The sequence below is a fragment of the Thunnus albacares genome, chromosome 3, assembly GCF_914725855.1.
Source record: "Thunnus albacares chromosome 3, fThuAlb1.1, whole genome shotgun sequence".
Classification (NCBI taxonomy): Eukaryota; Metazoa; Chordata; class Actinopteri; order Scombriformes; family Scombridae; genus Thunnus; species Thunnus albacares.
The window spans coordinates 29,315,824-29,338,670 of NC_058108.1; the positions used below are offsets into that span (position 1 = coordinate 29,315,824).

General features: G+C 37.1%; 1 protein-coding gene across 1 annotated transcript in view; it reads left to right on the plus strand.

Moving 5' to 3' along the window:
* The first annotated feature begins 6,736 nt into the window (after positions 1-6,736).
* LOC122979810 (vascular cell adhesion protein 1-like) overlaps positions 6,737-22,847 on the plus strand; it is a 158,139-nt gene continuing 142,028 nt past the window's right edge. Inside the window, exons 1-5 of the mRNA XM_044347564.1 lie at positions 6,737-7,153; positions 7,981-8,250; positions 8,424-8,753; positions 9,406-9,663; positions 15,134-15,306. Coding sequence (XP_044203499.1) covers positions 7,078-7,153; positions 7,981-8,250; positions 8,424-8,753; positions 9,406-9,663; positions 15,134-15,306 — 1,107 coding nt within the window. The 5' untranslated portion in view covers positions 6,737-7,077. The remainder of the gene's footprint in view (positions 7,154-7,980; positions 8,251-8,423; positions 8,754-9,405; positions 9,664-15,133; positions 15,307-22,847) is intronic.

Sequence of the window (22,847 nt, forward strand, 5' to 3'; positions counted from 1 at the left end):
TTGTAGTGTATGATATAAAGCCTCTATAGTGTTATATATAGTGTTCTATGTGTAGAAATGTCGCTGTGAGTTATTTTATTTACACTGTAAACTTTACAGTTTGCAGTAAAGTCTCCAGGAAATTAATGTAAGTCTATATAATATCCCCCAAAAGTGACCTATGACAACGTGTGTGTGTGTGTGTGTGTGTGTGTGTGTGTGTGTGTGTGTGTGTGTGTGTGTATGTCTGTGTGTGTCCTGAAAAACACATGTAAGCAGGACAACTGCTAATGTTCAGTTTATAGACCATTTTAGGTTGACCAGTAACATCCATCCATTAAGTAGAGATCCAGTGGTGGAGTCAGGAAAACTCACCGTCACTGTGAACAGTAGTGCGTACAGTAATTCCTGTAGCACACTCATTCACAGCTTCGGTATGTGCTTCATGCTTTTAGTCTTTTGCTCTAGTCTGAGTTCATTTCCAGGGCATGTAAGGGGCAGTTTGTTTCCACAACAATACAGTTTCCAATATAGCTTATATCTGATGCTGATACACATCAGTTCTCCTAATGAGAGGCAACCTGTTGTATAGTGTGTAGAGTGGTTAAATTTCACAATGTAATACTGATATTTAACCACTAAAATGCAATATTATATAATCTACAAACTGAGCAGTTTTTAAAATAATAGTTTCTGCTTTTCTACATACAGTGTTATTACTCTGAAGCCATTATGCTATACTTTGTTACCAGTTAAAGTCTGTATCTTTATAATAAAATGCTGTCTTGTGTTTATGCTTGACTCAGTTAAATATTGTATTTTCATTATTCATGTTCATGTACACCAAGAGTTAAGTGGAATAAAAGTTGAAACTCTGAATGTAGTCTCCATTCTTAACTCAAGATTACAGTCAAAGTATGTCTAATGTTCCCTTACGTTGGTCTCAAGGCCCATTTCCTCTCATTGAAAAGTTGAACTCCCTGGAGAAAATGAACAGACTTTTGCTCTTGCACCACAGTCTTTTGACATGACCTTACATGTAGTTCACAGCCATCCAGGCTTCCTTTATGAGATTATTCACATTATTACAGTAGTTCTACCCTGCAGACAAATGTGGTGGTATTATGAACAGCTATGATGTATTCCCCCTGAATACAGCAGCTTGTGTTCTGTATTGCTGTCTGTCACAGTCTTAATTTATACGACCACCAGGAGGCATTAAAGTCGGAATATGTCTCTGAAACTTATCTGAAAATGATCAAATTGTAAAAACTGCTTAATTTCCTAGATCCATTTTCAATTTGAATAGTTGTGAGGAATCAATGTGATGGTCCACACCTCAAGTTATTAGTGGGGACATTTATTATTCTAATGTCTTTATTAAGACAAAATAAAAATAAAAAATACTCTGCTAGGAATAATAATGTTTGTCTGATATGTTGGGGTTTTTTTCACACAAAAATAAAACAATTACCATATTAAAATCCTCAAGATTGTTTCTTCTCCTTCTCTCTCTCATTAAAATAACCATGAATAAATAATGATGTTTTACTGCTGGACGCTAGATGTCGCCATCTTCCCTGTCCATTCTTGTATGTGCACTGGAGGCTTCAAGGTTCCACATCACACTTGGGAAAGTTGTATATTAACTTACAAACTAGTTGTAATCAACTGTAATCAATCAAAATCATGCTAATAGGTAAACTCAGATATTTTGATGAGCACAGAGAAACCTTTCCCATTGGGCAGATGAATGTTAGTGTCTACTGTCAAACTCTGCACATACATAATCCTGCACAGTGAAACTCAAACATCCAACTGAAGGAACAAGATTAAAAAAAACACAGTTTTGACAGGAGAGAGACTTTAAGAAATGACAGAAGTCTGTTATTATATGACTCTGATACCTCAAATAACTTAATAGGAAAGCAATGAGAAGCACACTGACCTGCATGTCTTTAGCAGAAGTGAGGAAACCAGAGATCTTGAAGGAAACCCACAAAGGAGGATGAGGAAGCCATGATCCTGAGCCTGTGAGGCAAGAAGTTAAAATGTCATATGTAAAAGGTATAATACGTACAAAAATGTACCATAAAAATGTACAAAAAGCCATACAACTCATTGTCTTTGGTGGAAAAACAATGGAAATGGCAAAAGTTATGAATTAACCAGGACTAAACATAGAACTGGAGGGTTGTGCTCCACACTTGTCTGAAGCAACATTAACACTGCCAGAGGAAAGTTATTAGTTAACGTATAAACCACACTTGAGGTGACAGACATGCAAAAGAAAATAAGACACTGTTTTCCACCCAGTAATCCAAGATGTAGTTGCTACAGGATTCTCACCACATTCAAATAAATAACTGAACACAAAGCAGGGTGGGAGTATTTAATTCTCAAGTGATAATATTCCATTAACACTTACTGTGAGGATTACACAACTCAAAAAAATCATTCTGCCTTTTGATTTTGATATCACAGAAAACAAGAAAAAATACAAAAAAAATCTAATTATAGCAATAGCCAGCAGTAATGTAAATAATTAATTATTTCATGAATTTAACAGAAAACAAAAGGTGACCTGAGGTCACAAAATAGAAGTGTATCAGGGCCCTTCAATACCCCCAAAATACTTCTAGGTCTGATGATAAGTTTTTTTCTTTAGATCATTTGAGGAAGTAACAGATAAAAAAAAAGGAGAAAAACGTTGTGTTTCTGGTGTACTGTTGCTCAGCTTACACAGAAAAAAGGGAGTGAACTTAAACTGCGCAGTTTGACTTTCACACTCATCTGACCATAGTGTAGAGTAATAGTTTGCAATCCCTATCGCTATATGACATTGCTGTAATGAATTCAGTAGAAAGTGCAACACACACTGAAAATCACTGGGTTAAAATCTGACCCACACAATAATGGGTTAATGTTGCCCAGAAAGCCACTCAAGTTAAGGGGTTGTTTTGACCCAGTTTTAGTGTTATTTTTTATTTTACTTTTGGCTTATTTATACCCAAACTTTAGCTTGCTATGATCTACTCTACTACGTTATTGATTGGTATTAACTTGTGTATCTTTTAATGTCATTTGCACATTATGTTGAAAAAAAAAAAACCCATGTCAAATACCAGCATGCAGGTCAGTTACATTGCTATCTCAGTGTCTCTCCTCTGCTCCGTTGTTACGTCTATCAGCAGGTCTCAAAAAGGGAAGTCACATTAACCTGCTACATGTTGCATATTTCCTAATTTGGACATCAGTCCTGGAGTTGTGGGTGTTCCCCAGAGATAAAGCTGAGCTACTGATACACGCGAAGTGCTCCCAAGGGACTCTCCATAACCTGTTGTTCCCCTTCTCCTTTTGATCAAATTAGGTTGTAAAAAATTCGCAATAACTGAAAGAAATAAATCGCAATAATCACTTTTGAAGTTCCTCCCTACACATTACATGGTGTGCTGTCTCTGTGTTATGGGTGTATAAAAAAGTCTGTCTGCAGTCCATATATTACTTTTGAATGTTTACAAGTTTAAGACAAAGCAATTATGACCAAGCTATGTGATGTCAGTAAATCAACACAGAACGGATGGTGCTGTCATCCATGATGTTTAGGTTATAGGGTCATCTGATATTCATCCTGGTTAGATAGAGCAATGCTTCCTGTGAACGCAGCCTTCTTGAATGTCATCCAGGGTCAACTTCCCCCTTGTGTCAGCAAATCTATGTTTAACTCTGTTCCACTTCTGTTTACTTTGCAGAACTGGAAAACTGATTTAAAGTAAATCAACTTGCATTTCCTCTAAAGACATCCATAAACACTGTTACAAACACAACTAAATACAACATATGAGTAAGTACATTTAGCACTAACTTTATCCAGAGAGGTGTAATTGTCCGAGTTCATATTTCACTAATCCAGTCATTTCAAATGTATGTGGGTGGATAATGGAGTCAAAGTCCTGACTTACTTCATCTGTGCTCATTTTTGTCAGAGCTCATTCTTAAAACACAGAAACAGGTTCTTAGGGAATAAATACAGGCAAGTCTTATAGGGTCAATGACTAATAAAATATTAGACATGGAGATTAACTGTTGAGTTATGGCGACCACCTGTTGAGCCTGTTAACCAGCCTACTTTTGGAGGTAAGATCAGATCACCTATTTATGATGGAAGGTCACAGGTCAATGAAATTTTACTTGAGCCATAATGTGTTTTTGTTGTATTTATGTGTATTGATGTGTATATTTATTTTCTGGTTCTTTTCACACTAATGTTGTTGCTGTTTTATGTTTGTTACCTCACTAATTAACAAATTATATCAACATACATACTAAAACTGAAGCATAAAAATTATGCAAAAATGATCAACTGGTTACCTTAGTGAACGGTTGAAGGGCCTTTCACTGACGAAAACAAGGCAGTCAGTGTGAGTCGTGCCATAATGGGCTTTTAATGAAACCAATTAAATCTATAAAACAATAAAACCAAAGTTAGAGAAGGGAGCTAATAGACAGTTGCACTGTGACCTAGTGTCCATCAACCATGGTGAGAGGGATTGGCAGTATGATATCTGTAAAAACAAGACAGATACCACCACAAACAAAAGAAACACAGACTAAATAATGTGCCACTACATACCTCAAACTATGAAAGGTGAATGAACTCCCAGAGCACCAACTACACCTGTGACTGGAGGCCACCACCAACTGCAGTACTAAAAGCAAAAAGAAAACATCTAAAAACTTCTAAAACCTCTAAAAGCAATTAATAAATACTGAGAACATTGATTAAAACTAAACTTAAACCTCAAATAAACAGTAGCCGGTGCTGCCTGTAAAAACATTGGATTTTACACATAAATAAAATATTCTTACTTTGAGCCAGGTATTTCCTTTTTTTTTTTTTTTTTTTTTGAGCACCCTTAAAATTATGGCAAGACCCATTAAAACATTAAAAATACAGGTACCTCAGGGTATATTTGCACTCCTACAACATTAAAAAAGTGTACAGGGTGATAAAAGAATTGTAAAAACATATAATAAAAGCTGTTAACTGGTCAGCAGCAAGAGCAAGGACAATCTGACACAGTGCAGGCAGTCAACAGCCTAACACTTGTGCTCGCTGACCTAATATCTGACCTAAATTTACTGAAGTGTTGGTACGCTGCATTTGTTGGGACAGAGCCAGGCTATTAAGTGGCTACTGACAATAGCTCAGCCATTCAGATTTGAGAATGGTAGCTTACCAATCTTTTCCCACAATGTCAAACATATTAAACCTTTGACTGGTGTCTCAAATTGAAGGATTTTTTTACAAGCTGGAAACCCAAATTTGTTCTTTTTAAAGGTTGATTTATATGTGCATTAGTAAATGATTTATTAACATTAATAAAGCCATTTATTGTAAAGCACATTTGACATATACTTCCTCTTTCTAGTACTAAGTGGCTCCAAGTATTAAGTGTCATTGTTATCTGGCCTTCCTTCCTGCCTCGGACTCAAAGCTGGACTGGAGGAGGGGAAGGTTGGCATTTGGCATAGTAAAAACAGACAGAGAGTAAAAACAAAGTTGATATGAGGAAAACTAAACAGTTGGAGATAACATGTGGAGTATGAATGGAATGCGGGTTCTGTAGAAATGTGAATTTATTCATCAATCAGCTCTTGCAAGTAGTTTTGAGTTGTTTGAAGAATACAAATTCCTTGACTGTGTCCACCAAAAATAGGCTTATCTAGCAACAGAGATGATGTTTGATTGCAGTACAGTTTTGAGGTACTTGTAACTGAATATTCCCATGTATTGCTACTTTATACTTCCACTCCACTACATTTCACAGAGAAATATTGTACTTTCTACTCCATTTTAGTTACTTTTCAGATGAAGATTTGACACAATGGATAATATAACAAGCATTTTAAAATACAACACATTGTTCAAGATGAGACCAGTGGTTTCCAACCTTTTTGGCTTTTGACGTCTTACAAAAAGTAGTGTGTAGTCGGAGTCACATTTCAGATGTCTATGAGTTGTTAACAGCTCCACCAAATAGTGATTTTTTTCCCTCTAAACTTAAGTACAATTTTGAGGTGCTTGTACTTGAATATTTCCATTTATTGCTACTTTATACTTCCACTCCACTACATTTCAAAGGGAAATATTGTACTTTCTACTCCACTACATTTATTTGACAGCTTCAGTTATTTTTCAGATGAAGATTTGACACAATGGATAATATAACAAGCTTTTAAAATACAATACTTTTTGTCTTTGACATATTACGAAAACCAGTGTGTAGTCGAGGTCACATTTCAGATGTCTATGAGTTGTTAACAGCTCCACCAAATAGTGATTTTTCCCTCTAAACTTCTCACATGGTTTCGTTTCAATAAATGTTCAAACGATCCAATATTTCACCAAAAATCATAGATTAGAGAAAAAGTCCAAAAACTAAAAACAGATTTGTGCATCAGAACTTTATTTTTATTTATTTATTTATTTCCTCTCTCATTAATCATCTCACGACCCCTCAGATTTATCTGGTGACCCTTTAGAGGGGTCCGACCCCTACGTTGGGAACCACCGGACTAAACTAACTAACTGTATATAAAGTAGTTGAAACTAGCTCCACCTCCAGCAGCTACAACAGTAACATGCTGCTCTAACACTGATGCTTCAATATAAATAATCTAATCTTTGCTGCTAATACTTCTGTACTTTTACTTAGGTAGGATTTTTCATGCAGGACTTTTACTTACAATAAAGTATTTTACATTGCTGTATTGGTACTTTTTTAAATGAATCATCGAAATACTGTGTGTGTGAGATATTGTGTGTGATTGGATCGGAGGTCTGTCTGGGCAGATTAAATCATAGGTTGACTCATAAATCTTTGAGTATCATGATCTTGTGATGACAAGTAAGCGGAGTTCCCCAAAAAGTTTTTCCATTTCTCTAATCATGACGACATGAGTGGGAAGCTGCTATTCATAGTGGGTCTTCTTTAGCTCTTTTACTTTCAAATTCAGTCGTTTCGTCTGTCGGACTCTGGCGCAACGTTAATTATTACCAGGAGCTCTGTGTACTCTGAAGACTAACGGGACATAATGTTTTTTCTCTGTTACGCATTTTTCGCTGTTTCTTTGCTGAACTCTCTGCACGACTTCCATGTGTCCAGCTGTGGTGAGTCTTCTACATTTGTTTCTCCGTCATAGGGAGCGTTTACTGCTCCATGTGGACGAAATGAACGATATAAAAAATGCTTAAATAGCCATACAGTCTAGATATACGCCACCAAAGACAGTTTAGTGTGTTGTTTTGTTTGGTTGTTTATTTATTTATTTATTTATTTATTTTTAATGTTTTCAACACTCGTATATGAGATGGAATCAAAACTGGCACGTGCTCAGATGACTGGTTCAGATTCAGTTATAGTATAGTAGTTTATCTTTGAATAATTTGTTTGCCAAAATGTGTTTTTCTTTCATTATTGTTTGCTGTATTGTATAGTAATGTACTTGTAGTGTATGATATAAAGCCTCTATAGTGATATATAAAGTGTTATATGTGTAGAAATGTCGCTCTGAGTTATTTTATTTACAAAGTCTCCAGGAAATTAATGTAAGTCTATATAATTTCCCCCAAAAGTGACCTATGACAACGTGTGTGTGTGTGTGTGTGTGTGTGTGTGTGTGTGTGTGTGTGTGTGTGTGTGTGTGTGTCGAAAAACACATGTAAGCAGGACAACTGCTAATGTTCAGTTTACAGACCATTTTAGTTTGACCAGTAACATCCACCCATTAAGTAGAGATGGATATTCTATGTAGGAAAAATATAAATTAGTTGAAAATAAGTTGAGTAAACTCTGTTAAATGATAAACAGCACTGATTGGTTTCTTGAATGACATTGTATGTGAAATGACTGTTAAATGTACTTTCATAGTTTTCATTGTGATTCCTAATTTTATGTTTCATGTTTTTCATCTCGGCATTTCATGTCTGTGTTACAGATGAAAACTGTGCAGATAAACCTGTATTCACTCCATCCAGACTGGTAGTAAAGTTTGGTGACCCAACCTCTGCCACATGCGTGGTTTGTCAGCATACTTGCCCAAACGATTTATATGGTTTGGAAAAGTCTGTGGGGAATGCTACAAAAAATGGAACCACGATTTCATGGGAGATTGACAGCCTGACTGAATGGGATACATCTCCCATGTGCTATTATACTGATAATAATGATAACCAGTGTTGTAGCACCCTGCCTGTAACCGTCTATCGTAAGTAAACTTGCTGTTGAACAAAACATTACTGTAACAATTTAATGTATATAATCAAAATAAGAAATAAATATGTTGGATAGATTTGGGTTTTTTCATATTGTTAGCTGTATTTCACCACCTTTATCTTACTGTGTGCGTCTCTCACTACATCTCTCTGTTTGTCTCCCCAGAGCCTCCAAAAAATGTCAGTTTCAGCTTCCTAAATCACTCTGGGTCAATGACTGCGGGTCATCTGTACACACTGCAGTGTCACGTCCAGGAAGTTGCTCCTGTTGGTAACCTCAATGTGATCTTCTACCAAGGACAGACAGTACTGGGCAGACTACAGTCCAACAACGCAGAAAAGACACCAGTGACTGAGACCTTCACTCTGGATATCACCCCTAGTAAAGCAGATGATGGAGGACAGTACTGGTGTGAAGCCAAGCTAGACCTGGGAGCTGAAGGACCACAGACTCCTCCAGTGGTGGAGTCAGGAAAACTCACAGCAACAGTCTACTGTGAGTCTGACAACAAAACGGACACACATCTTATTTCTGAGACAGCTAGTAAAAGTTTTGATGTGACATTGACAAAAAAACATATGACACAAACACATAACTCTTTAAAAAAGTTTTATTTGGTCATCATGTTGGCCTCTTTTGTGGTTCACAATTTTTCAAGTTTGTCTTAAAACAACAGTCAGGTGCCCAAATTACCATTGAAAGATGTTTTCCTTGCTGTAATCATTCCTTCTGTTCATACTGGCCATTCAAAATGCACTTATATGGAAGGGGCCAAAATCCACAGTGTGTGTGAAGGGATCTTCTAATGGCCAGTATGAACAGAAGGAATGATTACAGCGAGGAAAACATCTTTCAATGGAAATTTGGGCACCTGACTGTTGTTTTAAGACAGGCTTGACAAATTGTGAACCAGTCCTCTAAATAAATGTTTCCCTCTAATATAGTGAAGTAAAAGTATATTGTAGTAGAAACCGAAAGTGATGTAAAATGACCTGTTAGGGACAGTACTGTGGTAAAAGTAGTTTGGTACTTTCCACCACTGCTCTTTTACACTGTATATCTGCATTCATCTGTTTAAAGTTCAAAATTGCTTCCATTTCTCTGTAATGACATGTTTTGTATCTTCCCTCCCTCAATTAACACACAGATGAGCCTCAGCTAAAGGAGTCATCACATCCAGATCTGATCACCGTCACAGAAGGAGACCGTCTACAACTGAACTGCTCTGCTGTGGGAAACCCCAGCCCCTCCTACAACTGGATGCTCCCATCAGCCAGTGGTTCCCCCTTCAGTGGCGACATTCTCACTATCGAGTCTGTAACTTTGGAGCACAAGGGGCAATACAACTGTTCTGTCCACAACAACATCGGGACTGTCACTGTGAAGTTTAACGTGGATGTCAAAGGTGAGTTTAAAGTTTTGTCATTTTCAGTCTTCAGGGTTGTGATTGTTAGAGCAACTGCAGTATTGCTTTCTCACAGCAGTGGAAAATTTCAACACATGTGACGTCAATGAACTTCCTCTTTAAGATAGTTTTGGCTTTGTCATTAGTCTGATGTATAACATTATCTGTTCCTGTTTTCTTTACCCAAACCCCTCACCCAACCCTCTGCAGAGAGCTACACGTACATTATTTTAGTGGTACTATTAGTCCTTCTTCTGGCAGCAATTGTCTTCGTCAGTATATACATTCATCTGTACAAAGAAAGCCGAAAGGGACGGTACAACCTGAAGGACGTTTTCCATCTTCGCTCTCAACACGTTGCTGTGCCTATTGGAGAGTAAATTTGTGGATAAGGCACCGCATGTGTATGGACAACCTGCAACTGTTGATATGTCATAAGCTGCAGTTAGCTGTAAAGCACAGATGTATTTATCCTAACCCAAACTACTGTAGAAATCACCAGAAGTCTCTATATCTCAGGTTTAACACATACATGCTGTGCATATGGTTAAACTCAGGTTTAAGCTGAGAGATTTCAGTGGTGCTCTGTTTAAGAAGAGATATCTATTGTTTAGATTATTTCAATATGTCAAAAAAATGTGTATTGTTCACCATGTATAGTGTTATGGGGACAGGTCCTCCGTTAACTGTGAAACTGTGAATTTTGTCACTATATGCGTTACATTTTATTTTATAAAGCCAGAGGAAGGATTGTTAATCTGACAAACTAGTGATCTATGTTTTTCTTGTTGTCAGCAAAGCATGAAAACACTAAAATGAGCAGTGTTTTAGTTAGTCTGTCTCTCAGTGTTTTCTGACCTCCTCACCCTGTCTGTGGCTCTCAGTCCATTCATTTCTACTGAAGACTTAAAGCTTTAAAAATTAGTCACAAATATAGTTTCATTTTTAAAAAGGGGCTCAGCAATTGCCTACAGCAGCTGGGCACTGTAGTTTTTTATCCTATAGGATATCCTGTAGGATTTATATATGATTACCACTACAAAAATCTTATAAGGTTGTCCAATAGGATTAAGTCTTATAAAAGTCTCAAAGTACTTAAAGTTCCAAAATGCTATACTCTTATAAGAGTTTGATAATATTATAATCCTTTAGGATTGACCATAAATTATTATAATCTTACACCTCTATAGGATTATAGGTTTGTTTGTCTTATTCAAAATCCTATATGTTTTGAAATTTAAGTTATTGCTTGTAAAGAAATGTCAATTGACTTTATGTACCTTTAATTTCTAGATATAGCATTTTCAAAATAAATATGTTATAAGCAGAGATACACTCAACCAATCAATCTGTTAACTTACTTCATTATCTTGAAATCATTACAGAAATTATTACAAAAATAATAATAAGAAAAAAAGCTTTTAAAACTCCATCTTGGCACCTGGGAAGAGCTTATGAAAAAGACAGACAGACAGAGTGAGAAACATGGAGGAGACACAGAGAGAACAAGAGATTAGTACGATCAATACAAGGTACAGTTCATATTTACTGATATCTGTCTGTGCATTTATCTCAAAGCTTCATGCAACTGGACTGATCCAACGCTCTAATCCATTACTCTAGCACTGGTAGGACACCTATTCACAACTGTGGCAGGTAATCAATTATGCTTCCATTAACTTTAAACACACCTTCAAGTTACATCGAGGCCACACTCTTTCTTCTGCTCAACTTGTGTTCGTCTGCACACTTCTGTGCAATCAATTTCTTAACTTCAGTTCTGCTCAGACCTGCTTTGTATACCACATGTATTCTGCAGATGAAAACAAAAGACAGAGGACAAAGTTGACAGATAAATATCAATTACTGAAGTAACCATGGTTTATCCAGTTGATATTTTACCATAAGAGTATGTATCAGAGTTTTACTGTGTATTGTATAAGATATATATGTCATAAAATCTAAATTGTTAGGGCTCTCATCAGCCAAGACAGCGTAATCTGTGTTAATTACCATGTAATTTTAATTTTGTTAATCAAGATCATCCTACCAACATACTTGCAAAACATGCAAAGCTGACAACATTTCTACAACAGCATATGTTAAAGAAGGAGTATCACTTTCCTTTTAAACAATCAGCAAGGAAAGAAAATTAGAAATTAAGAAATTGGATGTAATTTGATTTTAGAACTCTCCATCCTTCCTTATTTTTTGACAGCTAAGTCAAGGCCCTTTCAGAAGATGAGTCTTAAGCATTGCTGGCTTCATCTAACTGTCAAAGTAATGACTTTTGGGCATTCTGACTGTATGCTATTAAAAAGCTTCCATAATGACTGTTACGGGACTGCTACAGATCTGTGCACATGTGTGATATTTGGCATCTGATATGTGAGAAAGAACCAAAATTGTATATGAAGTTAATATGAGACATCTAAATTGGTCTTTTTTGGTATGAAATTCTATCTTTGCGTTAGTGTCACTACACTGTACTTTAGCATGGAAATACTGTCTGAGGAAACACAAAGAGGGAATCTTGAACTAAAACGTCTGTATATTTGGAGGTTATACACTTGATTTGACTAATTCAGTTTGCTGATGCCTCATATGAACAGTCAGTATGAACAGGTGGAATGATTACAGCAAGAAAAACATGTTTCAATGTACATATGGCAAACCCACCTGTCTTTTCCCTGACAAATAAACAAATAAAGTCAACTAAAGTACACCTCAACCACTTTCTCATCATTTTGGCTCACCAATAATGTCAGAAACTTTGTCCAGGTCCAGCTGTGGCTTTGACTCTTTCTCCATGAATGCATTTGATTTTTTCCAGTTTCACTGTGGCTTGCAAGCAACTGCCTTCCTAAGACCATGAGTTACAGCCACCTTGTGGCCTTTTTGAGAACCTCCCACCCACTTAATATGTGCAAATTGGCCTGCAGTGATAGTGGTGTTTGGACCAATTTTCACCTTCAGATGACAAAATATAGGCTTAAAACAAGTACAAGAATACTACAATCCTTTTAGAAAATATACTGATTAATTTACAACTTCCCTCTGTGAGACAACCTCACTGGCCTCTGGTGGGACTTCACTGGGCCCGTGCTCTGCTTCAGAGCAGGCTATATTAGTACTAAAACCCAGATAGCATACAGAAGTGATGCAGCACTGCTGGCCTTCTTCTAGCGAGGACAAAATGGATGTGAGCCTGAAATGGCCCGCATGTAAAATAGCAAATATAGCCCAAATATCCCAAAGCAAATGTGGACCTTTTTTGGTAAAGATGCAGTGCTCTCAGGCATGTGTATTCTGGATGTGGGCCAGTTCTGGTTTATCTGGTTTGTTCTTGGTTGACATACAGCTTGCTTGTGGCCCAGATATGGGGAACAGGAGTGGTAGTGCCATCATTCCACACGGTATGTGGGCCGCATCTGGGCCACGGCAATTTTGCTATCTGGGTACAGCTTCATGTATGCTAATATCTATTTGTGTATGTCTTTGTAATTCAAATGCTGGGCAAAATACAATATAATAAAACTGTTATAAGATGTTGATTAAAAAACTCACAGTAAGTAAATCAAACTAAACGATGTGCAAAGATTTGATTTATGTTTCTCATGTGCTTTATTAAGTACATAATGCATAATGTTTATTAACATAATGTTTTACAGTATATTAAAGAACTGGGTGCTATTTAAAATGGTTGAATTGATTAATTGGGGGGGAAAGAAGAAAAAACAAGGTTGGGAACCAGCGGACAAAACTAGCTAACTGTATATAAAGTTGTTGAAACTAGCTCCACCTCCAGCAGCTACAACAGTAACATGCTGCTCTAACACTGATGCTTCAGTATTAATAATCTAATGATGTCATATATAATAATATATCAGTCAGAGGGACCAAACCACTACTTTTACTGCAATGCAACTACATTTACTACAATTTTTATTTAAGTAGGATTTTTCATGCAGGACTTTTACTTGTAATGGAGTATTTTTACATTGTTATATTGGTATTTTTACTTAAGTAAAGGATCTGAATACATCTTCCACCACTGATATTGTGTGTTTGTGTGTGTCAGTGGATCAGAGATCTGTCTCAGCAGTTGAAATCATAGGTTGACTCACGTCACAATATCATCAACATCCTGTGTTGGCAAGTTAACAGATTTCTGCATAAACCACCGGAGTTATGTTCACGTATCTGGTGATAAGGACGAGACTGAGAAGCGGGTACCATCCTGTACATGGTGGGCTTTCCTCAGCGTTTTTACTTTCAATTTCAGACAAATCGTCTGTCGGACTTTGGCCTCAACGATTTTTATTACCAGGACCTCTGTTTACTCTCAAGACTAACGGGACATAATGTTTTCTCTCTGTTGCGCATTTTTCGCTGTTTCTTTGTTGAACTCTCTGCACGACTTTCATGTGTCCAGCTGTGGTGAGTCTTCTACATTTTTTGTCCGCCATAATGAGCGTTTACTGCTCCATGTGGACGAAATTAATGATATATAATTGCTTAAATAGCCATACAGCCTAGATATACGCCATCAAAGACAGTTTAGTGTGTTGTTTTGTTTGGTTGTTTATTTATTTTTAATGTTTTCAACACTTGTATATGAGATGGGATCAAAATTGGCACGTCTACAAAGGACTGGTTCAGATTCAGTTATAGTATATCGGTTTATCTTTGAATAATTTGTTTGCCAAAATGTGTTTTTTATTATTGTTTGTTGTATTGTATAGTAATGTACTTGTGATGTATGATATAAAACTTCTATAGTGTTATATATAGTGTTCTATGTGTAGAAATGTCTTTCTGAGTTATTTTACTTACACTGTAAACTTTATACAATATGCTTTGACAGTGCTGTAAAATAAAATGCCAATAAAGCACATTTGAATTTATAGTAAACACTTACCAAACTGACAGAGAAAGTGTAAGTGTGTGTGTGTGTGTGTGTGTGTGTGTGTGTGTGGTTTACTACTTTCGGGGACAAATTTCTGACTTCAAACCAGTTAATTAGGGACAAAAGTCATGTACCCAATTGGTAAAACGTTAATTTTTGGGTCAGTGGTTATAGTTAGGGTTAGGGTAAGTCTACAGGAAATGAATGTAAGTCTACGTAATGTCCCCAGAAGTGACCTATGACAACGTCTGTGTGTGGGTGTGGGTGTGTGTGACTGGGTGTGTGCTGAAAAAACACATGTAAGCAGGACAACTGCTAATGTTCGGTTTCCTGACCATTTTAGTTTGACCAGTAACATCCAGCCATTAAGTAGAGATGGATATTCTATGTAGGAAAAATATAAATTAGTTAAAAATTAGTTGCGTAAACTCTGTTACATGATAAACAGCACTGATTAACTGTCGGTGTCTTGAAAGACATTGTGTGTGAAACTGTTTTATGTGCCTTTATAGTTTTAATGTTCAAGTTTTTTCATCTCGGCATTTCATGTCTGTGTTACAGATGAAAACTGTGCAGATAAACCTGTATTCACTCCATCCAGACTGGTAGTGAAGTTTGGTGACCCAACCTCTGCCACGTGCTTGGCTTGTCAGCATACTTGCCCAAACAATTTATATGGTTTGGAAAAGTCTGTGGGGAACGCTACAAAAAATGGAACCACGATTTCATGGGACGTTGACAGCCTGATTGTATGGGATATAAATGCTATTCAGTGCTATTATGCTGATAATGATGATAAACAGTGTTGTAGCACCCTGCCTGTAACCGTCTATCGTAAGTAAATTTGCTGTTGAACAAAAAATACTACTGTAACAATTAAATATATATAATCAAAATAAGAAATAAATATGTTGGATAGATTTAGGTTTTTTCATATTGTCAGCTGTAGTTCACCACCTTTATCTTACTGTGTGCGTCTCTCACTACATCTCTCTGTTTGTCTCCCCAGAGCCTCCAAAAAATGTCAGTTTCAGCTTCCTAAATCACGCTGGGTCGATGACTGCGGGTCATCAGTACACACTGCAGTGTCACATCCAGGAAGTTGCTCCTGTTGGTAACCTCAATGTGATCTTCTACAGAGGACAGACAGAACTGGGCAGACTACAGTTCAAAAACAACACAGAAAAGACACCAGTGAATGAGACCTTCACTCTGGATATCACCCCTAGTAAAGAAGATGATGGAGGACAGTACTGGTGTGAAGCCAAGCTAGACCTGGGACCTGAAGGACCACAGCCTCCTCCAGTGGTGGAGTCAGGAAAACTCACAGCAACAGTCTACTGTGAGTCTGACAACAAAATGGACACACATCTTATTTCTGAGACAGCTAGTAAAAGTTTTAATGTGACAAAAACAAAAGAAACATTACATCACAAACAATGACAAAAGACAAAAATGTCTTTTACTTCACTACATTAGAAGGAAACATTTATTTAAAGGACGGGTTCACAATTTTTCCAGTCTGTCTTAAAACAACAGTCAGGTGCCCAAATTTCCATTGAAAGATGTTTTCCTCGCTGTAATCATTCCTTCTGTTCATACTGGCCATTCAAAATGCACTTATATTGATGGGGGCCAAAATCCACAGTGTGTCCACAGTCATTTTGTGCAAAAATACATTTAAAAGTTTATCTGAAGTTTATATGAGGCTTCAGCAGTCTGAGTTAGTCATATCAAGTGTTTATCTGCCACATTTACAGTCTTTTTAGCATCAAATTCCCTCTTTGTGTTTCCTCAGACAGTGTTTCCCTGTTGAGCTGCGGCGGAAGGAAAGTAACAAAAAGAGGGACTTTGGCACTAAAAAGACTGCAACACTGAAAGATATCTACTTGATTTGACTCATTTGGATGCTGAAGCTTCATATTAGCTTCAGATAAACTTTTAAGTATGTTTTTGCACAGAAGGAGGACTGTGGATTTTGGCCTCCATCACTTACATTGTAAGTGCATTATGAAGGGATCTTCTAATGGTCAGTATGAACAGGAGGAATGATTACAGCAAGAAAAACCTATTTCAATGGTAATTTGGGCTCCTGACTATTGTTTTAAGACAAACTTGAAAAATTGTGAACCCGTCCTTTCAATAAATGTTTCCTTCTAATAGTAGACCTATATTGTAGCAAAAACTGAAAGTAACATAAAACAACCAGTTAGTACTGTGGTGTATATCTGCATTAATCTGTTTAAAGTTCAAAATTGTTTCCATTTCTCTGTAGTGACATGTTTTGTATTTGTCCCTCCCTCAATTAACACACAGATGAGCCTCAGCTAAAGGGGTCATCACATCCAGATCTGATCACCGTCACGAAAGGAGACCATCTACAACTGAACTGCTCTGCTGTGGGAAACCCCAGCCCCTCCTACAACTGGACACTCCCATCAGCCACTGGTTCACCCTTCAGTGACGACATTCTCACTATCGAGTCTGTAACTTTGGAGCACAAGGGGCAGTACAACTGTTCTGTCCACAACAACATCGGGACTGTCACTGTGAAGTTTAACGTGGATGTCAAGGGTGAGTTTAAAGTTTTTTCATTTCAAGTCATTTTCAGTCTTCAGGGTTGTGATTTTTAGAGCAACTGCAGTATTGCTTTCTCACAGCAGTGGAGAATTTGATGTGACGTCAATGAACTTCCTCTTTAACATGGTTTTGGCTTTGTCATTAGTCTGATGTATAACATTATCTGTTCCTGTTTTCTTTACCCAAACCCCTCACCCAACCCGCTGCAGAGAACTACACGTACATTATTTTAGCCGTGGTACTATCAGTCATTGCTCTGGCAGCAATTGTCTTCGTCAGTGTATACATCCATCTGTACAAACACAACCAAATGGGGCGGTACAACCTGAGGGACGTTTTCCGTTATCGCTCTCAACATGTTGCTGTGCCTACTGGAGAGTAAATTTGCAGGTGAGGCATCACATGTGTGTGGACAACCTGCAACTGTTGATATGTCATAAACTGCAGTTAGCTGTAAAGCACTGATGTACTTATCCTAACCCAAATACTGTAGAAATCACCAGAAGTCTCTATATCTCATGTTTAACACATACTTGCTGTACATATGGTTAAACTCAGGTTGAAGCCGACACATTGAAATGTTGCTCTGTTTAAAGGTTCTGTATGTAGGAATCAGAAATATCTTCTCTTTAGTGACATCTGTGGCCGTTAAATGAAGTGCAGTCAACAACCTGGTGCTCACACTCGTGTGTTCGTGGCGTGAGACTGTTGTAAGTGATCTCTTTTTCCGTGCTTACACTTCTCATAATTACATAAAAGATTTCTAATGTTGTGTTTTGGACCATGTTTCATCAAAGCATCTCTCATCATCAGTCAGCCCCCCCCCAACACAAAAATGCGTTAATTAACCACCTGAACCTGACCCAACCCGCAAACCGCCAACTTTCTTTTTACCAACCTTTTTACAAAACACCAGTAAGTTCAGTGAGCTGTTGTTGGTGCGCTTATTACGACCTGTGGACTACCAACTGGAAAAACAAAAGGGGTAACCTATGTTCTGCTATCGCTCTGGAACTTGTTTTCTGCTCCTTTGTTGAGGAAATAATGTTTTTGCTTCGTGTGCTCGGGAGTGGGCGATTTGTCATTGTGGGGGTGTTTTGTTGTGAAATGTGTAGTGGTTGATAGATGCAGCTAGTCGTCTCATTAGCTGGAGAGCTAATATCTGCAGGGTGTTTCTAGTTGCATAGCACCATTTTTGTTGCGTCGGTCGTTGCAGGTCGTTTGTTGACATTAGCGGGAGAGAGGCAAGGCACTCAGGAGCGCGAAAAAACGTCACTTGCATTGGATTTTTGCAGGAAATCCAGCCCGGGTCCTTCACATAGAAATCAGTCCACAGGCTGTTACAGACAACAGAGAAAGTCGGAGGAGGTCTCATTTTTTATGTTACGTTACTACTTGTTCACTAATTGGCAATAAGAAATGATTAATACATGTAAATTGCTTCAAAATTCTACATATAGAACCTTTAAGGAGAGAAATCTATTGCTTATTTAACAAAAATGTATATTGTTCACCATGTATAGTGTTATAGGGACAAGTGCTCCATTAAGTGTGATATAAATGTAATATTTCATCATTATATGGGTCATATTTTATTTTATAAAGACAGAAGTAGGATTGTTTATCTAACAAACCAGCATTTTACAATATTTTTCTTGTTGTCAACAAATCATGAAAACACTGTCTGTGGCTCTCAGCCATTCATTTCTACTGAAGACTTAAAACTTTTAAAAAAAATAGACACAAATATAGTGATATTGATGATAATATAATATCAATGTTTCAAATGAGCTGTAAGACCAAGATTATAATTCAATTGAGTAGTAGTGCACATTGTTTGATTATAAGATGTTCATTTTATTGAGAAATTGCAAGTAGCTTATATTTAAATAGGAACATTTGAAAAACTGGAGCTGATTTTCTATTTTGCGATTTTCTAAGAGAAATAGAAAATAAATAAGAAAATAAAATAGAGCATTATTATCTAAACATCCAGTGTATCTGTCGGTGAACATACTGTTTTACTGTTACTATTTCATTTTGTTTGTGTTACTGCAAAGAACTTTATAATAGAACTTTAAAATATTTTTTAGAAAGGTTGTGTATAAATAGAGATTAATATGATGAAAATTCTCACATTGAACTTTACAGGTCCTAGTCAAATAGTCCTACAGGATTCCAAAAGGAATTTCCAATTAGAAATTCTGTTTGATTTTGGAACCATTCCTATAGCAGATCCTATAGTATTGTATTGTATAAATCCTGTAGGATGTCCTATAGTATTGTATTGTATAAATCCTATAGGATATCCTATAGGATTGTATTGTATCATATATACAAACAAATTTAAAACTCTGGACAAGAGGCCAATGCATTTCCATCACTGTAGGGTAATGGAGAAATACAATTTACTGAGCTTTTAGACTTTTAGATTATTTTCAAATGTGAGCCTTGTTTATAAAATTGAAATGGTTTGACCCCTCCTCCACTATGTGACTTTGTGTACATTCACTCAGTAAATTCTATTAGATCCTCCAGAATATCCTCTATACAAGACTGTACCATTTCGTCGCACTGCATTTGGACAGTCAGCTTTCTCTGTGAAAGCCACAACTCAGTGGAACGTCCTATCTGACGATATGAAGAGCTGCAGTTCCATCAGTACCAAATTAAACCAAATTTAAAAAGTCTGCTAAAAGCTCTGTAACTACTGACTCTACATTTTATCTCATGGTCTTCTCATGAATGCTTAATCTTGCTTTTAATTCAGCAAGCTTACATTATTATTTTCTAGTTGACAATGTGTGTAGCTTTGTATTTTGTATTATGTGTCCTGTGTGTATTTTGCTTTGTATTGTTTGTTATTGTTCTGTTTTGTTTGTGACCTACTGAAGGGACTGCAGATGAAAATGAGCTATAAGCTAAAACTGGCACAGTACATCAAATGGTAACATTTATGTTTAACACTGTATATGGTCCCAATAAATAAGACATATGTTTTGTTTCCTCAAGATGCGTGTCTGTCTGGTGATTGATGATGCGTTTATCCTCGTTAGGTGCTCATTGAGACCACATGAGTTCCCTTCAGCTTTCTCCCCTGCTTGAGCAGTGTTGTTTTTTATTTTCTGCTCACAAAGTGAATTATTATGAGAGGATGACACGCCTCCATATCTCTGCTGTCTGCTTTTATCCCCTTGCTGTCAAGGAAGGCTATCAGCTGCTGTTCGAGGGAGGCCAGATCGGGCTTGGTGGGCTCTTCATCCGCTGCCACAGCTCTGGCTCATGACAGGGGCCTGGTTTCCAAGGCGTTGACAATTAGGTCATTCATCCTGGAGTATTGTTCCAGGTCTGACACACAGCCTTCCAATATGGTTATTTTTTAAAATCCTTTTCGTCAGTTTGTCTCTTCAGTTCCTTTATTTCTTCCATCAAATCCCTTATCAGTTTCTGTTGTTTTGAGACAAGAAAGACTAGAAAAATACTTACATTAACAAATATTTTAATGTCTCTGAAAAACACTGACTTATTTATAAGATCTTGGCTGGACTCATTTCATCCTCATAAGATATATCACATATATGGTTTATCTTGCTAATACCATTGACGATTTTGTGATTGGGAGGAGTTATCATGTGGGTGGATCCAGGGCCGGCCCTAGGATTTTGGTGGCCCTAAACAAGATTTTGTTTGTGGCCCCAAAACACTCCCAGCACAACCACCAAATCACACACAATGCTCATAACTCAATGAACACGAACAAAACAATGTCTATTAAAAATATATTACAATTTGAGAAGTTAAGATACAATTAACAATTACAAAGTTTTAAAAATAATAAATAATAAAGTCAATATATTTAAACTATACAAAGCAACAAACTTGCACATAACAAGGTCTATAAAAAAAGACAATGACAAATGAACACCAATAAAACCAAAAATATTTAGCCAAATAAATAGCAATGAAAACTCAATACAAGAGTGCAAAATATGCTAAATAAAGTGAACACTACAAAAGTCACTGGCAGGATACGGGCAATCCTCGCAGATAGACAAAGATTTGGATACAATTCTGTCAGTTTCTTCTTCTGGACAAAGTCCAACAGTTCAAATGCAGACATCCTGTTTATAACTGAGAAGAGTTTCTGATTTCCATGGCCAGCTCTCTCCCATAAATGTTGGTTTCCTCTTCACTCAGTGCGTTCTCAAGTTCCTCACATTGTTTCTCCAGTGCTTCATCATCCAAGATTGGGAAGTTTATCAGTACCCCAAACTTGCTTTTAACTTGTCCAAGTGTTTCAAACACTGCAGACGCAGTCATGTACTCTGTTAGGTCTGTCAGGTACCTCTGTTATGACCTCTGCAGCTGCAGTCACATCAGAGGAGGGAGTAGATGCCCCCGAAGTCTCTGACGATGTCCCCTCAGCAGCAGTCATGTCAGCTGATGAGGTAGATGGTGGTGCAGTGAAAGTTCCTCCAAAATATTTCAAAAACGCCCCTGAAAAGATTATATATTAGATTATTAACATTCTTTAAATAAAGGCTGTAAGACATTACATTGGTATGTTACATGTATCTTCCAGGCCTATTTATTAACCACACAACAAACGCAATTTTATCCAAATATGCAAATTATCCAATTATTATAAGTATGTCCAAATATGATCTACAAAGATACAATTTAACATAGCTAGAAAGCTAATGGTTAGTCTGAAACAATTGAGGGTGATTTGGACACTTGATATTTTATATATTAAAATAATAAGTCAAAACACCAATTAAATGTTGCAGGAAAACATTGGTTGCTAGTTAACAAGGAAAGCTGGCCTTTATGAAGTATAAATGATGCTTGCAATCCTACTCATGTTAGCTAGCAAGCAAATAGCAAGAAATCAAGCTTGTTCTAACGAAAAACGTTTCAGCTAAAATTAATACTTTATTTACTACTTTGTAGCCAGTTTGCCAAGTTAAAATGACTGTGGCTATGCTCAGTTTTCAAATTCAAATTTACTATCAAATTCATTCAATCAGATTCAATAAACAATAACATACCTTTATCCTGTGTTGTTTTTCCATCTCTAATTTTCTCTTCTTTCGCCCTTGAGCGCCACTCCTAAATTTTCTTTTAGGAGCCATTTATGCAACGTTACTCAGTTCACCTAAATAAGTTGCAAATGGAGATGTGCCGCATTAACCAGCAGCAGACTCAACGAGCTCTTATAATATATCCATGATAACAACAAACCATTGACCAAACGTTACCCACAATGCCGCTAAGTTACCATGGTTACACGCTGAGTTCGTTGCTGCTGTTGCGGCTGTAAAACGGTGGATAAATTGTTTGCATCGTCACACAACTCCTGCGGAACGACTCATCTCACTATCAGAATTTGATCTATTCAGTCCGATAACAGTTGGAAAGTCTAGAACAGCCGCACGATTAAATTATTTTATCCCCTTTCAAGTTAGCAAAGAGCTAACCGGAAGTTAGCTGCTCAGCCAGCGGATGTCTATGGCATGCTTTCACCCGCCCAGTACGGGAAAGTCGCCACAGATATCGGATTTAAAAACTCTTTATGTGATCTACAGAGAGATTTATCTGACGGTGATAGGCTTAATCAGCATTGTGTGAACTTGTCTGGAAAGGGCTTAATTGTAAAGGACGTTCATTTATATGTAAAGGTCCCGCACTGTAG